Source organism: Eupeodes corollae, chromosome 2, assembly GCF_945859685.1.
Source record: "Eupeodes corollae chromosome 2, idEupCoro1.1, whole genome shotgun sequence".
Lineage (NCBI taxonomy): Eukaryota > Metazoa > Arthropoda > Insecta > Diptera > Syrphidae > Eupeodes > Eupeodes corollae.
In genome coordinates this window covers 53,405,914-53,429,085 of record NC_079148.1, presented here as the reverse complement: position 1 = coordinate 53,429,085, position 23,172 = coordinate 53,405,914, and the positions used below count along the sequence as shown (strand labels likewise).

At 32.7% G+C, this 23,172-nt stretch overlaps 1 protein-coding gene across 3 annotated transcripts in view; it reads right to left on the bottom strand.

The window, feature by feature from the left end:
• Positions 1-1,474: 1,474 nt before the first annotated feature.
• The window catches only part of LOC129945619 (teneurin-a), a 609,733-nt gene continuing 588,035 nt past the window's right edge, over positions 1,475-23,172 (bottom strand). For all 3 annotated transcript variants that reach the window (XM_056055457.1, XM_056055458.1, XM_056055459.1), the window contains one exon: positions 1,475-9,605. In XM_056055457.1, the coding sequence (XP_055911432.1) occupies positions 5,692-9,605 (3,914 nt within the window). In that variant the 3' untranslated portion in view covers positions 1,475-5,691. The remainder of the gene's footprint in view (positions 9,606-23,172) is intronic.

Genomic DNA, 23,172 nt, shown 5'->3' with positions numbered 1-23,172 from the left:
AACCAAAAGTTTCTACCAACCCTGGCTGCCGAAACATTTGTGTAAAACGAAAATGTTTCTTAACAATTTTTTTTGAAAAAAATCGTGGACTAACCCCCTTGCCGAAAAAAAATATATTTTTCAAAATTGTTGCCTACCCTATCGAGATACACATCAAAAGATAGGTCTTTTCAAGCTCCATTCAAATCTGCAAACCAAAAGTTTCTTCGAACCCTGTCTACCGAAACATTTGTGTAAAACGAAAATGTTTCTTAACGATTTTTTTTTTAAAATCGTGGACTAACCCCTTGCCGAAAAAAATATATTTTTCAAAATTGTTGCCTACCCCATCGAGATACACATCAAAAGATAGGTATTTTCAAACTACATTCAAATCTGCAAACCAAAAGTTTCTACCAACCCTGGCTGCCGAAACATTTGTGTAAAACGAAACTGTTTCTTAACAATTTTTTTTGAAAAAAAATATATTTTTCAAAATTGTTGCCTACCCCATCGACATACTCATCAAAAGACAGGTCTTTTCAAGCTCCATTCCAATTTGCAAACTTAAAGTTACTGCGAACTCTGTCTCCCGTATCATTTGTGTAAATCTAAAATCTTTATTGACGATTTTTTTTTTAAATCGTGGACTAACCCTTGCCAAAAAAAAATACATCAAAAAAAGATTTTTCAAGCTCCATTTTGTCGACCCAGCCCATCACAAATTATCTTTCGATTGGCCTCCAAACGAGATTCGATTTTCACTATTAATTGATGCATAAATTTCAAAATCACTTATTTTTAAAAAATCGTTTGCCCTTTGCCGAAAAAAAAGTAGTATCTTCAAAACTATTTCACATCCAATCGAGATACATATCAAAAGAAAGGTTATTCAGTGCTCTTACCACAACTGCAAACCAAAAGGTTCTGCGAGCTCTCGTTTCGGAAAAATTCAACAAAGGGTAAAAGTACAAAATTTCGATCCAGCTTGGTTAACCATCATCGTTGTGTTAGTTTTTACTGTAAAATTGAAAGATATTTCCAGAAAATAATTGAAAACACATTTTGTTTTTAATTTTTCATTATTATTCATTTATTTTGTTAGACCCTTGATATCCTCATCTTGTATATTTTTGTTTTGTTTACTCTGTATGAATTTTTTTTATACAAATATTTATAATTATTGTTTATAAGTAGTTAATATATATATCATAATATCTATCTTTCCTTACCTACATACTTTTCATTTTTGTTATAATTTATAAATGTATTTATATTTTGACTTATTCTTATTATAGATGAATACTTAAATTTAGTAATTCTTATGATTTTTGTTTTGTTTTTTTGCCATCTCTCTGGAATTAGACGTTAGTGTTTCATGTTCACTTTTAATATTTTTTTATAATTTTTATTAGGTGTTCATTTAATTGTATTTCAATGACTTGTTTCAGTTCGATAGTAGTAACAGCGGTAGCAACAATTATTTTTTCTTTAATTTGTATTTTTTATTTTGTTTTAAAATGTATATTCACAATTTTACTTAAAGCAATTTGTTTAGGTAACTGACTCCTGTTGCTCGCATGAAAGAGAATTTTGTTTTTATTTTTATTAATTTTTGCTTGTGAATATTGGTGTATTGAATTTTTTGAAATATCAAAAAACTGTTGCGCATAACAACACTTTCAAAAAATTTCACATCTAAAAACAGCATGCCAATAATTTGGTTGTCCTTTTTTTTGAGATACAAAACAAAAGAAGAGTATAAAGATAAAATTAAATGTTTTTATTTTTGTATTTTATTTGAGTTTTTTATTTATAAATATTTACAGGGCCAGTAATTCATTTATAATTTACTTTTAGTTATAGGTACTTCAATATAATAATAATATAATATATAATACAGGTTTTTGTTTTTATTTTTTGAAGTATTTTATTCTGCTTTATTCCTTAGGATCCATACATATAATTATATTATGTTAAATGTATAGTCTGATGCTACATAATTCAGCTTCAGGATGTAGATTTTTGTTTATGTTTTTATTTTTAATGCAATATGTTCCTAATTTGATAATTTCATTTTTTATTTTTTGAGATTTTTCTTATCCTTCTTTTTCGCTTATTTTATATTTATATAAGTTAAATAAAGTGACTTAAAAAAATATTTAAACAGAATTTCAATATAAACATTTACAATTGTAATAATAAATAATTATTTATTTTTGTTATTTATAAAAATTGTTTAATATTATTTAAAATTTATTTTTTCCTAAAAATTTTAATATTTACAAATTGAACATTTTATTTTGTTTTTTTTTTTTCTTTTTTTTTTTAATTTTTGTTGAGTGTTAAAATGTAATTTTTAATAAAACTACATGGGTTGTTTTTTTTAATTTTTCTTTTTGGATTACATGTACATATATGCCATGGTATATATGTTTTATAATCCTTTAGGAGAGACCGTGCGTGCTTTTTGTAATTTATTTATTTGTTTTATTTTGTTAATATTTTCTTATTATAAATATAAATATATATATTTATAAACAATAATATTTTTTTTCTAAATTGCATCATAAACCTACAGTTATTATTGTTAGCTTTTACTGTAATTCTTTTTATCATTTTCATTTAATTTATAAGAGTCACATTTGTGATTTTGTTTTTCTACAATTTTTTTGTTTTTTAGTATATAGTTTTTTGTTTTGTTTTTGTTTATGTAATTGTGTTTTTTTTTTGATAAATTAAGTGATGTTAATATATTTATATTTAATACTTAAATTTATAATATTTGGCAACAATAATAGTATTTAGTTAAAATATGTAACTCATGTAAATATAAATAGAGAGTGAAATAAAAAAATGTATTTAGAGTAATTAAATTCGGAAAGCACCAAGATTTTGTAAGTTAAAACATAAAAACATTTGGCAGTCGATACTAAGGATAATATTAATATTGATTTTTAGTTAAGTTTAATGTCCTCTGAATCAAGTAATACATATTTTCGAAAACTCGATGAAGCCTTTTGTAGACTTCATTTTAAAAAAATTAAAAATATATAAGAACACAAAATTCGTACTCAAAAATATTTCGAAATAAAGTAAAATGGATTCAGGCAAGGCTGAGTTCTGCCACCAAACTTTTCGTATAGTTGATATTGGTAATAAAACAAACTTTTAATGAAATAAATAAATTCATTTGGTCTGCAAAAACAGAAACTTTTTAAACCCTTATTCACATAAATGAATTTTGGAATGGAACAGCACATTACAAAAAAAAGTGCCTTGTTAGAAAAATGAAGATTGTACACCTTAGTCCAAAAATGTATTCATAAGTTGATGTTTATTATATACTTTTTGTTTTTCAAATATTTGAACATTTCCCAAAAAACAGTAAAAAAGAGTTAAAAAAATAAAACATATTTAGTATCTTAATTCAGAGTCTTATATCCGAGAAAGCTTTTAAATGGCAGTTTGTAGGGAGACATTATTTTACATTTTTAATAAACTTGGAAATATAAGCTTTGAAAATTTCAAAAACATGCTTACTTTTATACCCTTCAAGATACACTAGGTTGAATACGAAAAATTCAGTTATTTCCAAAAGCATTAATGCATCCATCATATTATAAACATGCTTTCTGATTTTTGGTCAAGTGGCCATAGTTTTAGGGCCATTGGAAGAGAAATTGGGAGATTGGATTTTGTTGTTTGAAATAAAAGGTCTTATGTTACAAAATAAGATAAAGGCGTCCGTTGATGCTACCTCATAATGATAATAGGCAAATAATAAATCTTGCTTAAAAATCGGCACACTCTTTGAGGGAAATTCGGGACGAAATGGAACTAAACGTTTCGGTCTTACACAATTAAAAGGCTAGAATTTGCACATCAAACCTTGGACGTTAACTGGAGAATAGTAAGTAAAATTCTTAAATTAATTGTTTAGTCACCTTATTTCAAATAAAGGAGTTTAAGGTATTTTATTGAAACTTTATTTTCAGTGACGAAAAAAGGTTAATCTCGATGGTCCCAAGGGCTTTAACGGATATTGGCATGACCTAAGGAAAGAAAAAAAGTATTTTAAAAGAGGAACTTCATAGTTGGCAGCTGTAAGGTTTGGGGGACTTTCTGTGACTACGGTAAAATTGCACTGTAACCTAACCTCTACCCGAATGAATAATGAAGCTTACACACAAGCTCTTCAAGACAATTTGATGCCCGATTTCGTAGGTTTTAGGATGTCTTTCAACAAGATAATGGTGCAATCCACATTAGTTGTCAGAGCTTCAATTGGTTTAAAGATCGCAATAAAAATTTAATGGAGTGGCTTGCTCACTCACCAGATTTCAACCCAATCGAAATCTTTGGGGAATTTTGACAAAAAGAATGTATGCTCCAAATAAGCAGTGTGGCAGTGTTGCAGAGCTCCAAGAAGTAATTCTGGATGAATGGAACTCGTTGGACAATTCACTATTGAAAAAAATGGTCGAGAGTATGCCAAATCGAGTTTTTACAGTGATTGAAAACAGGGGTGGGTAATAAGATCCCTTACTAATTTCTTGTAAATTATTTTAAAATTATCAAAATTGAAAATAAAACAAATGCGAAGACACTTTTGCAATTCAAGTAAAGCTTGTTTTTATTTCTAAAAACTACACAGAAGAGAAAGTAACGGGACATTGTTTTCTCTAAATCTTCGTATATATTGATACCCTTCAATGCATTTTAATATGGTGCGATTATACTTTTGCAAAGCACTGTATTTCAAAACCTTTCAAAAAAAATTAAAAAAAATTTCTGATTTTAAGAATGACATGATTTTTGAAAATATTACTTCAAAACTTGAAATTTCACTTAATAAGAAAAATTACCAAAAAAAATTATACTCTAAGTCTCCATCATTCGGACAATTTTCAAACATCTGATCAAAAAGATTTGAAAATCATTTTAGGCTTGACACTTTGATTTGAAATTTGTTTGCAAAATACCGACTGCGCTTTGACAAGGCCATAACATCTAACAATTGAGAGAAAAGTAAAATAAAAAAATATTGGAATGGATACGAATGGATACCTTAAACTAAAAAAAATAGATAAGAAAATAATTAAAGCAAAATCAAATACGCGCACCAACACAGTTCTCCATAGATAATAAAAAATTATTATATATTAAATGAAATTAAATTTAAAAAAGAAATGTTTAAATCAATAGAAATAATAACAATAAATTCATTTGGATTTACAAATTGGTCTCACAATATGTTTACTTAAATATATATATACCTATATGTTCCGTTTACTCTTTTTGTTTTTTTTTTTTTTTACTATGTCTTAGTTTAAATATATATTTATATATATATATATATCATAGTTATCTTTTTGTTTTTGTATTTTTCTTGTTTTTAATTTATTTATTTTCTATTTAAATTCTACTGCCAGTCTCAAAAAGCTCGAGTCACCACTTAGAAAGTTACCATTTTTTGTTTTAACTTTATTTCATAAATGTTAAATTTTTTAATTAGTTGTTTGTTTTGCTTGTTTGCATCTAGTTATTTATTTTTTCCTTGCCTAAAAGTATATTATGTGTTTTTGTTTTGTTATTTTTAGACATGATCAATTGTTCCATTTTTTTTTAAATGCATTTTTTTATAAATATCAATTTAAATAAAACAAAATATTAATAAGGAACTTAAAATAAATAATGTTATAACAAAAGCTAACAAGCGTTTTCATCATCTAAACATTTAGATGAATTTTCATTAGTGTTTAATGTGACTTTTGATGATGTTTTTGTTTTTCTTGTTGTAGTTGTTGATGACGATGTTGATAAGGGCTCATTTAATTCAAGACTATTACTATACCTAATTATATTTGATTTACTTACACCATCTGGCTCGGTCTGATTTAAGCTTCGACGTCTTCGTTTTCTTGTGGCAGTGGCTTTCTTTTTTGTGAAACGAATATTGTAAGGATCTTCGGCTAATTCGGGATACTCGCTGATTTCGTGAATGTATTCACCTTCGTAGGAATTGGCATAGCCTAATTTGAGGATCTCATCGATTTCCTGTTGTGACCAGTCGATGATAGTCGTGAGGCCGTTGCGGAGTGCTTCTTTTTCACGATGCCATGCCTTTCGAACTGCAGTGAGTTTTGCATGATGCATGAGGCGTTGCTTTTCTTTGTCGACCGTGGTGCCGTATCGAAGGTTTATGATGGCGTGAACACCGTGAATCTTCACATCCAAATAGTTGTTTCCGCTTCCGTTTTCTCGGGTGATTTCGTGGAAAGTCGTATTGACTTGACCCTGTAGTCGTTTAAGTTGCTGTCGGTCTTCACTCGCTCGCCAAGATTCCTCCTTGACGAAGAAGAACGAGTCTTGTTGGGCATTATGCACCACAAATGTAAATGGCAAAAGTTTGGATCGGTTAAATACTGATGTGTAGACATCACGGTAGATGGCATTGGCAGCTGGCACACTTGAAACAATAGCCTGCCCGTCTGTGGTTCGTGACACGACAATACCCCTTCCAAATGGTGGATCTGAGTCGGAGCCAATGTTCCGAGGTTTGGGATTCATGACATCGAATTTGAGGGCTGACTTGGGTGGAGCTGAGAGATCTTCGAAGCTGGACATTCGGCGGATACCGAGGTGGGCTAGGAATCCTGATTCGACAGCCATCGTTGGTATGTTGTCAACTGGTCGCTTCAGGTCCAGGGCAATGGGGTTATTCAGTGTTCTTCCCCACAAAGATGGTTGTTCCCAGAGTGTTCTTGTCAGCTGAGGCACTATATTGGGAATATTGAAACCTAGTTTCTTCATCCAGGCCGAAAAATCGGCAGGATAGTTTCGATCATGATCGATGTTTATAGGATCATTACCGTTAAATCGGTATAAATGCATTTTGGTTGGCGTAATAATTTTGTCTGCTACATTTTCCCAGTTGGGGGACATCCATTGACCAATCAAAGGATCATAAACTCTTCCATCACCCATGTGCACCAGAGTTGTCACCTGATCAAGAATTCCACCACAAAAATCAATCGGCAGATAGAGATAAGGGTTGGAGTCATAGACTATGTGACCAAATGGAGATCGCATTATCTCACGGATACCTTCGCCATACTGGTTGAAGATCATAATGGGAGTACCACTCTGATCGGTGGCCACGTAGTATTTGTGACGATAGACCTGAGTGTATATCAAATGGCCTCTGTCGTCGTAGGTGAGTGACATAAGTTTGCCATCTCGCGGCGAATAGATTTGACTTACTTCATAGGGGCGGTGTTGGTTGGTGTAGAAGAATTGTGTAACGTTTCCAAAGTTATCTTTTCGTGTAGTCAATCGCTTTAGATGATCGTAGTAGTACTTCACATCGAAGCGTCCTCGTTTTGTGGCTCGCACTAAGAGTCCCTGGGTGTTGTAGTGGAATCGTTCTTCTCTTGCATTCTGTGCAACAAGTCCTCTTGAGTCATACTTGTACTGACCTTCGCCGAATTTAACAATTCGATCAAGAGTGTTGTATTCCATTGGGATTGTGTTTCCTCGATACGTCAATGATAAAAGATTTCCATTGTCATCATAACGGAAGCCCCATGGCTCTTGAGCCTCAACTCCAATCAATTGGCCATCACAGTCCCATGTGTAGTTTTTGACATTGGTGTAGGTATTCACAGCCACGTTACGAGTGTAGGTTCGAGTCTGGGATATTCTTCCATGCACACCGTACGAAAACTCCATTCTGAATACTTCCATTCTGTGAATGGACAGTGTAACTTGAGATTCCAAGAATCTTCCATTGACCGTTCTGGTAAAACTAGCTGTACCGTCGTAGACTTGAGTTTGATTCAGTTTCGGATGCATCAGTTTGAATTGGCCAATTTGGTTGGGTTGGCCTGTGCGCCGATCGTAAGCAAATGCTTGTGTTGGAAGATTCTGGCCGCCGATACGACCCTGGATCGAGATCACTCTAAAATCAGTGTCGTAATCGTAAGTGAACTTGGCATTACTGAGACCTGTCTTGGCAACGTAGTCGATGCGTTCTTCGGTAAGCAAGCCTCCGGTGAACTCGAAGTCCCATCGGTATTCCAACTCTCGTTCGGAGTGTGAGACAGTGCTGGGCATTCCCGTGATTTCATTGTAGCTAAACTCACTCTTTCCATCTCCATGCACAATTTCCGTGAGTTGTCCAGCTGAATTGTACCTGTAGATGATTCGAGCTCCATCGCCGGCAAATATGGTTTGAAGGAGGGCTCCTGAGTGGCTGTAGTGCTGTAGGTAAGGTTTCGTTCCACCAGGTGGAGTGTAGGTCCATCGAATGAAACCGATAGAAGTTTGCATGCTGAATGAGTGTTTTGTTCCACTTGGAAGTAAAACATGCCGAAGACCTCCCGCCTCATCATAGCTCAACACAAATTTCCTCTGACTTGCCAGACCTATTTCTGATACCAAATTCCAATCGTTGTAAATGTATGAAATTATTCCGTCTTGTTGGCTTGTGATTTCTGACAGCAATCCATGTCTGTCATAGGTATACTTGAGCTCAGCGGGTCCCCAAGACCATCCCTCAATACGATTAAACCGATCGTAGGTGATGTTTACGGGATAGCCATTGGTGGGATAGTAGGATTTGGGTAGTCCTGACTGATCGTAGGCTATGATCAGGATGGGAGTTCGATTGCGGTCGTAGAATGTCTCACGGTTGGTAAACTGGTCGTACTCTACGCCAATAACTCGACTTTCGTTGACCCATATTTCACGGTTCAGAGTCTGTTGTGGGTTCCTAACATCCCCGACTAAATTGAAGACGGAGTACATGTTGTTGGTGAGGCCCTCACCCATTGTAATGCTTTGATGGGACCACATTGCCAACATCTCAGCTTCAACTGGCAGAGCGGCTTCTAATAGAGGATGTCTCGCTACAGCAGATGACTCAACGATAACGCCATTGGCTCCATGAATAATCAATGTGTTGTTTGGTTTGATTTCTGCATCGGCATTCTCCCGACCCTTCTTCATGAAAGTCGAACGCACTCCACCCAAAACCAACAACTCATTGGTCTCCCCCTTCTCCCGCGAGAACAATGATTCAACCGATGCATGAATATAAACCGATAGACCTTTGTTATCAGCCAACTCCGACGTAATACGCACAATCTCACCACTTGGCAAAATCATACCCGTCACTCGACCAAATTCATCATATTGATAAATGTACGTTTCGCCCCCACTCGATCGGCTATTCAGCAAGCCCGTATTACTATCGTAATCCAATTCAATCTCGAACTTGCCCTTTTCGGTTAACTTGGTCATAATACCAATTCCATTTATTTGAATTTCCGACTTATGGTCCTGGGTATTTTCAATTGAGCTTACCACATTGCTGTAATCCCGCAAAAATTGAATTTTATTCCCAGAACTATCAGTTACCGTTGACAAACGCCCAAAACTGGTATTCTTTGAATACAAAAAGGAATATCGTGTCTTGCCCGATGTCAAATCATTTGTGGCTACATGTTGTCCGTAACGATTGAAAATATAAATTTCACTCGATGGCGGATATGGTATGTGGAATTCACCATTCTCATCGTGGCTGGGTAGATAGTGCTCGAGTGCTAGGACATGCAATGAACCTAAAAATAAACAACAACAATGGATTTTTAGAATTTTTCAATTGGTTTTCGTATTTCGTATATTTTTGTTAAAAACGTGCAGAGAATTTATAGATATAAATATAAATATATATAGAGAAAAGTTTTGTTGTGTATGTTGTATGACGTATGGATAATACATATACTGTTAGAAAAAAACTAAAGGACAATATGACACGTAGATATCGAATAGCATTTCGTGTGGATTAGTATCGTAAATTTTGTAGAAGAAATAATCACTGGTCACAAAATCATATTTCACATTGCCATAAGGGTTTTGAATCCTTTTTAAGTTTCAATTGTATCATTTCTAAGCTACGTTCATCTAAACAAGGCTTTTTTTATCTATGCAAAAGACCATAGCAAGAACTCGCATTTATAAAAGTGGTAGGTATAAAAGTTCAAAACTAATCAAAGTCAATGTGACTGAATTTCCCTAAAAAATATATCAAATATGTTACCTTAAAGCCGTGTGTTTCAAAATAACTTTTTTAGTGTGTTACATTTATAACTTAAATGAGGCAGTACAAAATTGCCTTAAGTTTCAACCTTAAACATTTTTGCTTTGTGATTTGATTATCCTGAACACAACACCTTTCAAGACTGTTCTTCTTTATCCCTGAGTAATATTTATAAGATGCGTTTAATTATCAACAATAACCCGTAATGTAGATCCAAATCATTATTGTTTTTTGTTTACTTATTAAACATTTTCTGTCTCTTTTTATTCAACATCAATTCACACTTCCTTACCATTTTCAACACAAAACAGCCAAATACCCCTCACAATGAAAACAAGAAAGTCTAAAACCTTTCTTGTACTAAACGTTAAAAAATAACCCATACGAAAAATTTTCGATATTTAAATCCAGGTTTTGTATTAATTTTTGTATTTCTATAATTGATAGTCACCTAAAACTTATTTAACTGCTTTTAACATAATGAATTAAAAAAAAAAGCTTAATTTATGTTTGACAAAAATTTAAAGCTTATATCAATTTTAATAAAAGCACTAAAGAAATAAAAAACTACAAAACTTTTGTTGCATACCGAATTTGTATCCACTAAAACAAAAAATGTGTTGATCAAAAACTCTGAATCTGTTCTCGAAAATTGTTTGTAACCAGAACTGACTGTTATGAACACTAACTACAATTTTAAAAATTAAAAAATGATTCCCATATTTCTCATGTTTTATCGTATTAGCGGAAACACACAAAGTTACGAACTTCAACCTTGTCATACGACACACAATTTTATACATCAAATTCTGCGACTAAAATATGTTCCTCTCTTAATGACCCTCAGCATTAGTGCAATATAACTCGTTTTCAAAGTTTTGGTTTAAAATTCTTTCTTGCCCCATTAAGAACTGTTTTAACCATACAATAAACTGTCATTTGACATAACAATCTGTCAAAATTAACATACTCGTTAATGTCAAAAAATTATTTCAAAATGATAGCACCATTTCATCCATTAATAGTTTTTGAGGAGTATATACACATAAGCATGGACCAATTGTGGTTTTGGGATAGGTTTTCGGATGATTTTTGTTTTTGGACTCCCCACCAAACAATCAAAGATATGATTTATGGTACGACATCTGAAACTGAAATCTGGCCTGACAATGGCCAAAACGAATAAGCATAATAGGAATGTACCTATACATATATAGTACAGAGTACATATTTTGAAAAACCGACCTACAATAAAGTTGGCTTGGCGATAACCGCTCTTATATCTACCCTGTCCGTCAGAAGTAATATCTGTGCCACTGAACAAAAAGGTTGCTTATTTATCTGTCAGTCGGGGTGAGTGTCCTGATACTGATGCTGAAGCTGATTCTGATGTTGAATCTGGATCGGATGCATTTCATTCTCATGAATCCCCATCTTGCCGAATTTCAGCCATCATCATCGTCCACACACAGTCAGACAGACATATCGTTGTACCACTCATATCAACTATAACAGTTGGAACCTATGTATGTATATACATAGACAGAAACAAAACGAAGAATGTTAAATGTGTAAAATTTCCATCACCCAGAAACGAGATATTAATAAAAGAAAAAATAATAATACAAAAAAAAAATTAAAACTAAAAGAGCGGGGCAGAGATAGAGGTTGGGGGTGGGTGTGGTTGAACGACGATGAGGGCCATTTGGGCTGTTGCAAGCCGGGTGGTTACTTTGAATGAGGGATGCATACTGATGGGTATCCATAAATTCCTAGATATGACCCAAATTGTTGAACTGGATCAGAATAGTTATGTTCCATGGTATTGTATTTTGTTTTCCTCTCTTCTTCCTCTGTGCTTTTTTTTGAATTTTCGTTTTTGTTTTTGTGATAAACATTTTATATGTATGTTTTTACAATTTTCTTTTTCCTGCTCCAGCTACTCGCCCTGTTGCTCCCAGTAACGCTCCACTTCACTTCTCTAGCTGGGTGGATAAATCTACCGCACTGGTGGCAGCCATTTGCATTATTTGTGTTTAAGGAAAAAATAAACTTTTAAGGACGGTCTGTTGGAGCCTCGATGAGGGTGAAGTATGCTCAAGAGGGGTGCTCGATGGTCTGATGGTGGTTAGGGGTAAGCGCGGAAGCCAAAAGGGATGAAATATACAATGTATTGTTGCAGATTGTTCTTATAAATGTATGCGCTTCTGATGCTAGCAGTATACCTATAACTGTACATCAGTTCAACGCACGCAGAGAACAGTTGAATGCGGTTCTATACCAATTTTACAAAATTTGCCTCTGATTTCGAAAGTTGCGATGTTTTATACACAAACATATAGGGATGTGAATATAGCGATAGTGATGTATGCAACAGCATCACATATAGTTAATTTGAAGAGGGAGGCATTGCATATAATTTGCATGCATTTTTAGGAGGCTTTTACCAAGAGACAGAGACGGAGAGAGGTGGAAGGAGGTAAAAAGAGGAGTGAATGCCCGAAATAATTTATGCTAAAATACATACATTTATGTGAATTCGAAAATCTACATATTCGTTCGAGTTGACCGGATTTAATACTTAGTTTGGAATTTATGAGGTTGAGTTTGGAATTGGATAGGTGGGGTGGTGCATCACAATGTGGTGAATATATCTACGACTACTCCATAAACTATTATAACGCATCTACCTTCATAAATATATATGACTAGAATAATAGCGAATCTCTCACTACCAATACTTTTATGTATCTATGGAGGTATAATTTATAGTAATCAATTCAAAAATGAATTAAAATAACATAAAAGGAATTACATATTATATTTTATATTCATATATATAATTTCTCGACACACGCAATTATTTTGCACGCGTTTAAGTTCATATAACGGGAAAGTTTTGTACATTTATGATTTTAATAATTTCTGCTCCATAGTCATGTATTCTTAACAAGGTTTTCGATGTTAAAAACGGGCGTTTATACGTCGATCATATCTCAAGAACCAGTATAAATATCGCCTTCATATACATACATTGTGTCTTACAGATAACCTCAAAAGACGCGAAAAGGACTTTCAACAAAAATAAGCGGGTCACTTTCAAACTTCCCATAGGAAGTTACTGTAATGGGTGCGATTTGTCAAATTGAAAATTTTGACGTTTCTCGACGTTTCAAGGTCTCTCGAGTCGAAGTAAAAGATTTTTAGAAAGATGTCTGTGCGTGCGTGTGTCCGTACGTTCGCGGCGTTTTTTTCGTCGTCCATAGCTCAAGAACCAGAAGAGATATCGACTTCAAATACATTTTGTTGTAAAAACAATAATGCAAAAAGATGCAGAAAGGGCTCTCAAGAAAATTGCGTGGCCGTTTGCTTTTACCATAGCAGTTTAAAAAAAGTAAAAATGTTGGTTAACTCTAAATATCTTACGATTCAAAAAAGCTAGAGACCTGAATTAAATTGTATATAATATATTGTAACGTTCTACAAAATAAAAATATTTTTTGAAAAAAATCCATTTAACAGTTTTTTTATAAATCAAAAAAAAATGTGTCGCTCCCAAAATTTTACGAATACAAAATGATTTTATCTCCAAAACAATTTTGTGCAACAAAAACTAAAGTTTTTAACATTATGGTAAAATATTGAGAATAATATAATTGGCAATTTTTGTATAAAGAATAAAAACCTTAAAAAAAAACATAACTCAAACTTGGTAAAAATTGATTTTCAATTCAAATATCTTTTCAAAAATTTGAGATTATGGCTTCCAACTAATTTTAACTTATAACAAATATTGTTTTTAATATTAGGACAGATTTTGAGAAACATCGAATTAACAATTTTACAAAAAATAAAAACCTAAACAAAAAAAATAATAAACGTTGGTAAAAATTGATTTTCGACTAAAATAGCATTGCAAAACTTTGAGATATTTCAAAATACATTGTTTTCAACTTTAAGTAAAATTTTGGCTTTAAACTACATTTATCTTTTAAAAAATATTGTTGTCAGCACTCAGTAAAATTTTGAGGAAAATAGAATTGAAAGTTTTTTTTACAAAAAATAAAACCCTAAACACAAAAAAACAATACTAAAATTTGGTAAAAATTTATTACGACTCAAAAAAGCTTTTAAAAATTAAAAAATATTGTCTCCAAACTATTTTTATTTCACAGAAAATATTGTTTTCGATATTCAGTAGTGTCCATCCCTTCAAGATCCTCCTGGGAAGAAGAGAGACCCCTGGAAGACGATGCGGTACACTTCTATACCAGACGGTTCATGGACCGATCACGGAGTTGAAAAGTGGTATCTATTCGGAACAACTAAATCTCAGTCTATCATACAGACTACCCAATCAATGTAGTGTATTCCAGGCAGAAGTAATGGCGATTAAAGCACTATCCTGGCTCAAAGAAAACGTTATATATTGCAAGGATATACGAATCTTCTCGGACAGCCAAGCCACTCTTAAATCTCTCGCGTCTGTCTCCACAAATTCTCAAATAGTCCATGATTGTCGATCATCTCTGAATGAGGTGACGGAACAGTTAAGTATTCACATCATTTGGGTGCCGGGCCACAGAGACATTCCAGGAAATTGCAAAGCCGATGAGCTCGCCAAAAACGGAAGACTTCTGCCTAATGTTAGACAAAAACATAACATAGGAACACCACTTGCTACATGCAAATATCTTCTGAAACAATATGCTCTAGAATCAACAAATGCTAGATGATCACAGAGTACCACCTGCCTAGCAACCAAGCAAATATGGCCGAGCATAGACTTAAAACGGTCAAAAGGCTTGATATCCCAGAGCAGACAAAGTATAAGCTCTACAATTGGAGTAGTAACAGGACACTGTCTCATAGGAAGACATGCTCTGAGGCTAGGGGTATACAAAAATGACTTCTGTAGAAGCTGCATGGACGAGGAGGAAGAGGAAACAGTCCAACACCTTCCATATACATGTCCAGCACTCTACATTAGAAGGAATAACTTTCTCGGTAATCCCTTCTTCGATAATACCAGTGAACTGGCAACGATAGACACAAAATATCTCTCTAACTTTATTAAAAGTACAAAATGGTTTGTTTAAGTTCATTACTCTCCCATGAGTAACCTCATTAGTGGTATCACAATGGACATCTGGACAGCCCCTCTAACCTTACCTAACCTAAGATAAATTTTGTTGTGACCGTAAAATAATGGTTTTAGAAAAACTCAACAGGTGTTTTTGTATTAAAAATAAAAATTTTAAAAAAAATCTGCTAAAATTCATAAATGATTGTTTTAAGTAATTTTCAAATTTTATTTATTTGACATATTACAAAATTATATACTGATTTTGTTTTAAAGTGTTTTAGACCTTATTGATGGTTTTATCTATACAACTTTATTTGAAGTAGGTATCTCTACTCGTTTATAAAATACAGTCAACGAAAAAATGTATTAAAAAATCTGTAAATCTCACAAAACGACCAACTTATATTAAAAGAACATTGAACAAGCTAAGAAATTTTAATGTTTTCATTTGAACCAATAACTTAACCCAAAGTAAATAACCATCTTCAAGAACTTTAGTAACAGTTTACACCTCATCTACTTCAAAGTTCAAATCGAAGTGATTATTGATTGTATAGAAAGCATACAGAAAGGACCCATTTGGTCTAGTTAAGTGCAATTATTACGAAAAAAAAACTTATTAAATAGCTCCTCATACGAGCTTATAATACAATTTGTAAGTCTTAATACAAATTAAATTTTAGGCTTCAAAAGCACATTAATTTGAAACAAAATACTAATGACGCAACTGCTATTTGAGAAAGTGCTTAGCGGGCTTATACACTTTTAGTCCTAAAAGTACCAAAAATGTTCTTTTAAGTTAAAAAAAACAATAGTAAAGAAAAATCTTTACAATAGGTATATTAATTTCGTACACTGTATATTTTTTTTTTTAAACAAAACAAAATCTTAAGTCATGCAAACTTCTACTCTGCAGAAAATAAAAAAATAAAACAAAAAAACTTGCATACATATGATTAAAAATTTAAAAGTTTCCTTAAATGAAAGCCTTCCGTGAACGAACACGCATATGATGTTTTCCTTGAACTTCCTTATAGGATCCTTCCTATCTACCTGCAGTAAAAGTACTGATGCGTATAGCGTAGGCAAAGGAATACAGAAACAGATAAAGTTTCATTCAACCATAAAAACGTGTAGGTAGACGTCTCATTTTATAACCTCCCCAGAATCTTGTAAAATAATTTTCTTCGCAAAAAAAAAGAAAATACATTTTACATGTTTGCATCAGTGAATGATGATGTGATGTTTTCCCCCCTCAGGGTCAAATGTAAATATACCACACAAGTCCACAAAGAAACATAAATTGCTTCTTCATTAGACTTTGTAGGATAATCCATTCACAAAAAGGAAAATCCTTGAGCAGGATTAAGAAAAAAGAAATAAAATAATCTTAAAAAAAGTAAATGGAAGAAAATAATAACACACACACCGAAACAAAAAAAGAATAAAAAGGACTCTATTCCTTAAGCCTATTTATACAGCTCTACCACTCACTATGAATGACTTTAAACTGCCGAATGGAAGGCACTGAATAAACGGAAGAGTTAAGTTAATGTCCTTCGCCACAGAGCCTTTGTGTGTATTGTTGCCAAAGCAAAAGGGAGTCAGATGCAAAAGCATAAGACCACAACCACAGCATACGGAATCAAGGAACACAAAATAGAAAAAAAAACAATTTGAAAAGCAAAACAAACTATGAAAGCTGACAGACATTTACTCTAAGAAAAATATGACTTTAAATAAAAACATAAAGAACGCACACCATACACTATACACTTACACACTAGGTACCTATTTTGCGGACTACAAGATTTTGCAAAGGACGTCTGACAGTTCTACGAAGCCTCCACATGATATACAAGATTTTTTAAAGCAAAGAAAAGTTTTCAACACTTAAACAAACGCCCCCTAAAATTCAACAGGATCATTGAAGAAAAAGAAATCCAGACCCGGGTGCGGCCGATGGCCAGGATATGCAATGAATTAAGTCGCATATAAAAACATGGGATAGCTTCTTCTCTACTGAAAACCAAGAAAAAATATATAAAAGAAAATATTATTATACTGGAGCCTTATTGCGGAAAACTTAAAAACTTTAGCTTTGGTCATACTCTTTGCTGTTTGTTTCTGTTTCCTCTATGAGGTCCAGCCGACCGACGACGCTGACGACGCGAAGACCACCCAACCGTTGGGATGTTGCGATGGTGTAGTGGGCGCAGAGCAGCGTGGCGTGTCGTGTCATAGACTAAAGGAAATGGATTTTCTTCTGTTTCGCAGGACGATGAGTATTTTATACTATTACTCTGATCCTACTACTTCCGCGTATCAAGACGACCACACTCCTCTCTTATACTCTTTTGCATTAGCTAGCCAACTAAGCAAGGATTATAACCAATTTCAAAAGATAAAACGATCTAAAAATAAAAATGGAAATAAAAAAAGAAATTGTTTTCCACCCTCGACTATCGCTAACATAACTTATGTAGATTGTGGACGTATAATTCTTAAAGGATTTTTCTTATTTATTTATTTTTTAATAATGTTTAATTTCTGTCTAGTGGAAGTGTAGCGTGTCTGGTGTAATTTTTATGTATTTATAGTTTCTCTGTTTTAATAAGGACTTTCATTTTGTGTGTATTTTTTGTTTTTGTAATTTTCTTCCAGAGCTTTGTCTTTTGGCGCTGGTATAGTTGTATTGCATTGTATTGTGTATAATCCTTCTAGCTTGAGCATTTAATTATTTACATTTTTTTCACAGATTTTCTTGTTATTTAGTTTTTTTTTTTTATTTGTAGGTAATTTATTTATTTTTTGTTTGCTCTTCAAAAAGAAAATACTACTAGGAACTTGATGTCGCGACTTGCTTCTTGACTTTTTAAAAAGCAATTATTGTGATTATGCACTTAACTTTTTCTATTATAAAATGAAAGATTAGGTTTTATATATTTTTTGTTTTGCTTTTGTTTGTTTCATAAGAATAAACCGCAGAGGTAGAAGAAAAATGATACCAATTGTGAGGGCTTATGATAAGAGAGGGTTGACAAGAAATATACCTGATTTCCGTGACTTAAATAGAAACCAGAGAATCTTACTTAGAAATTAATTTGAGAAAACAAATTTATCGTTTATGATTATTTTTTCTACCCATGTTTCTTAAACTTGATGATAAAAGGTAGAATTAATGCTGTTGGGTACATTCTTTAATTGATTGTTAAGATTTGATTTAAAAATGATAGTGTCTCGAATCAATCATTTTAAAAACATAATATTCCAAAGTTGATTAGGTGATAATATCATTATTTTAAATAAAAAGATTTCCTACAAGGAATTTCATTGTGAATAGACTTCTATTTGGACATAAAGCTGACATCTTTTCACAGTCTTAAAGCAATAACTAAAAATATAAACCAAGAATTTAATGATACTCATCATTGCAAAAATATAAAGCATCATTCAAGTTCGCAAAACTCACTCACCTTCTCAAATGGAAATCGTTTAACTCGAAGACAGTTTTTAGCTATTGGGACAAGAACGAGAACATTGTGACCTTTAACATGAATTGTTTACGAAAACTAAGGTTTGTTGATTATTCTATAACCTTTGGAATTAGCTATTACAAAAACCAAAGGAATTTAACTGAAGAACTCGAAAAACTCAGAAATTCAAATATTCTAGTGTATTTAAACTCTCTGACAAGCATTTTTAAGAGCTCTAACCCTCAAAGTCCTTCGTCAAGAAATAAAACGAGTTTTAAGCAAGAGTGGTTTGATTTTGATTGCCTTCAATCTGGGAAGAAATTCTTTAGATTTTTAAAGCTTTTTCGAAAACACAACTCGCAAGAATTCAGGGCATTGTACTGACAGGCAAATAGGGAGTTCAAACAAATGTGTTACATGAAAAGGGCAGCTTACCGATTTCTGGAGAGCGTTAATGGTGGAAGAAATATCATCGCCTAAGGCTTTCAAGCATCAAGTTTAAAAAACTACTTCAAAAACCTTCTTAATTCAGAGATAATTTCACCACTGGTCCAATATGCTAAACCACTAATCTTGGATGAAATTCTAGACGATTCTTTTGAGTTTCGGGAATTACAAGAAGTCATATCGAACTCCAAAGTGAAAAAGAGGCTGGGATGCGACCCACACTGATAACTTCCCATCCCGTCTGTCGATTTGTCTTGCTTAAAAGTTTGTCTATATGTATTTTTACCAAATTTGCGTACTATTTTTTGTAGATTTTATTTTTTATGAAAAAAACGGACTGTTGGATTTTTATATAAAAATTACTGAATATTGAAAACAATATTTTCTCTGAAATAAAATAAGTTTGTAGCCAATATTTTTAATTTTTGAAAAGCTATTTGTCGAAAATCAATTTTTACCAACTTTTATACATTTTTTTTCAGGTTTTTATTTTTTTTGTAAAAAAACTGTCAATTCGATTCTTCTCAAAATTTGTCCTAATGTTGAAAACAATATTTCTTATAAGAAAAAATTAGTAAGAACCTACTATCCCAAAGTTTTTTTTCGGTTTTTAATTTTTTGTACAGAAACTGTCAAATCGATTTTTTTCAAACTTTAACTGAATGTTTACAACAAGATGTTTTAAAAGATAAAAGTAAATTAAAGCCAATATCTCAAAGTTTTGAAAAGATATTTGAGTCGAAAATCAATTTTTACCAATTTTTTTACATTTTTTTTTATGTTTTTATTTTTGTAAAAAAAACTGTCAATTCGATTTTTTTCAAAATTTTATCAGATGTCAAAAACATTATTTTTCGTTGCACAAAATTGTTTTAGAGATGAAATCATATTTCAGTCGTAAAATTTTGGAGGTGGCAATTTTTTTTTTTTCAGTTTTATTGATTTATAAAAAAAACGTTATATTGATTTTTTTTAAAAAATATACTTGTTTGGTATCACGTTACAATATATTATATAAAATTTAATTCAAGTTTCTAGCGTTTTTGGTTCGTAAGATATTTAAGGTTAACCAAAATTTTCACTTTTTTTTCAAACTGCTATGGTAAAAAAACCACCCACGCAATTTTCTTAAAAGCCCTTTCTGCATCTTTCTGCCTTATTATCTGTATAACAAAATTTATTTGAAGTCGATATCTCCTCTGGTTCTTGAGCAATGGACGACGAAAAAAACGTCGCGAACGTACGAACGTACGGACGTACAAACGTACGTACACACGCACGCACAGACATCTTTCTAAAAATCTTTTATTTCGATTCTAGGGACCTTGAAACGTCGAGAAATGTCAAAATTTTCAATTTGACAAATCGGACCCATTACAATAACTTTAAAAACGCAACAGATGACTTTATTTCATTGTTATCCATTGAATTTAACCGAATCTTCGAACATGCAGTAGTTCCCGACAGCTTTAAAAAATCAATTACATATTCTCTCCTCAAAAAAGGAAACCACGAAAATCCATTAAACTACAGGGGGATTTCCTTCCAGTGCTAAACTATTTGCCGGTCTGATTCACAGAAGGCTAACGCAATGGGTTAATGAGAGAAAAATTTTGTCCGAATACCAGGCGGGATTCCGAAAAAATTACTGGACAGAAGACCAATATTTTCAATTTGCAATATTGCTGATACTTACTTGAAGAAAAAGAAGAAATTATATGCGTTCTTTGTTGATTTGCGTGCAGCCTTTGACTCAATTGTGTGAGAAGCGCTTTTCTATAAATTATTTAAATTAAGACTGTCCAGTAGGATTATTAATATTCAAAAGCGTTGTACAATATGAACACAGCATGCGTATGGGATGGAGTTGCTCTATCAGAGGAGTTTCCAACAACAATGGGCCTAAAACAAGCCTGTATTCTAAGTGCCTTGCTTTTTGTGCTGTTCATTAATGACATAACGGATACAGTCAGAGGTGGAATACAAGTTGGGGCAACAACGATTCCTGCGCTTATATGTGCAGATGATATAGTCTTCTTTGCTGAAACGGTGGTTGGAATGCAACTTATGGTGAATAGACTAGGAGATTACTGCAAACACTGGAACCTGTTAGTAAACTTACAAAAATCTAAAATGATGGTGTTCAGAGGAAGAGGGGGAAGACTCTCGAAAAACGAAAAATGGACATTTAATGTGGAAAATGTGCGAGAGTAAAAATACCTTGGGGTCCTTATAACTTCAAACCTTAACATGATGAGGCACCTGAACGGAAAATTATCAGAAGCAAAACGAGCGGTTTCTGCTGTATGGGAGCGATGCCTCAAGAACAATTACATCGAACATAGTGCAAAGCCAAGATTATTCCGCTCTACAGCAGCGTCGATTCTTTTATATGGAGCGCAAGTCAGTGGTTATCTTTCTTTCGAAGCCGTAGAGAAATTTTTGCGATACTTTTTAAAAAGGATTTTTCGTCTATCAAAAAATACCCCAAGCTATATGCCTTATTTAGAAACGGGGACACCACCTATGATAATGGACACTCTTAGCGTGCATTTTAACTATTTTGTCAAGGTTATGGAGATGAAGAATGAAAGAATTCCAAAAATCATTCTTAATAACATGATTCGGACGAGAGGATCAGTGATGGTGGATTGGGAGAGCCTGGCAACCAAATGCGGTATAAATTTATTGATTGGTCAAGATAAAAACTCGACTTCACTAAGATTCAAGTTCAAAGACATTCTCGAAAAACGTGGAAAGGTTCTGTATGACAGAAATGTAGTAGAAGCCAGATCCTCGGTGTTTAGATGTTTTTACAGCCGCCTTGAATACAACCTTCGAAGCAATACGTACCTATTTGACGGCAATTCATTCAATAAGATAAGCATTGTTTTCAAAACGAGAGAGGAATTATTGAATTTAAATTATGTACTGCACAGATCTGATCTTCCAATACTTTGCAGCCTCTGCAATATGAAGACGCAAGAAGATAATTATCATTTCATTGCAATATGCCCTGTTTTGAAGGAGTTTCGGATAAGGTATTTTGAGAAGAGTTGCCTGAATGATGACGAGGTGATTGATATATTAAACGGGGAGAGAGGATGGGATATATTACATAATTATGTTGTTGCTGCGCTGCGTTGCAGAAATTCCATAATCGAAGAAAATTTTTAAAATCAAAATTATAATTACATTATGTACATAATAAGATCTTTTTTGTAGCTTTATTGATATATTTACCTTCAGTAGAGGGTGTATTTTTATTTTTGAGGAAAATTTTATGAGCAAAGGCTCGGAAAATCAAAAATTATTGAAATGCCACTTTATCTTAACACTTACGAGCTATGATTAGAGCTTATTCACGGAAGGAATTGGAAGATATTAATGTGAATATAATTTAATTTCAACAAGAGGTCACTGCGTACCATATAGAAGCTACAAAATCATTGCTGTTTTGCAAGAAAAGTTTCTTAACCGGGTTAGATACTTATCGAGGAGGTGATAACAATTGACCACCGAGACTTCGTAATTAGACAATTTTGGACTTTTTGACATTAAAGCCACTTGAGAGATAAGGTTTATGCTCCACACTTAATTCAAGAAACTATTTGGGAAGTTATAGTCATTAGTCATTTGAAATTTCACAAAAAGGTTAATGTGTTGCGACCGTAGCCGTGGAAATCATTTAATTTATATTGTGTTTTTAGTTTATTCATCTCTATACTTTAATAAAGATCTGCTGAATATAAAAAAAAAAAAGTTTTATTTGTTAAAACTGCACTACCCTACAAATTTTGTATACATTTTGTATAAGCTTATGATAAAATAGTTGTTCTAGAACTTTTTATTGCTTGTACTTTTCAATTCTAAAAATAAACTTTGTTCTACTTTCACCCTCAAACGGCTTAAAGCTTTTTGGTCCATATTAGAATTTCTTAGAATTATAAAAAATTTAATTTTTTTTAAAAATAACAAACGAACTAATATTTTCATAAGGATCAAAAAGAGTGTTTTTTTCAAACTATTAATTCTGAAAGCAAGCAAAAGATAAATAAGTTAAGGACTTTTAAAACGTG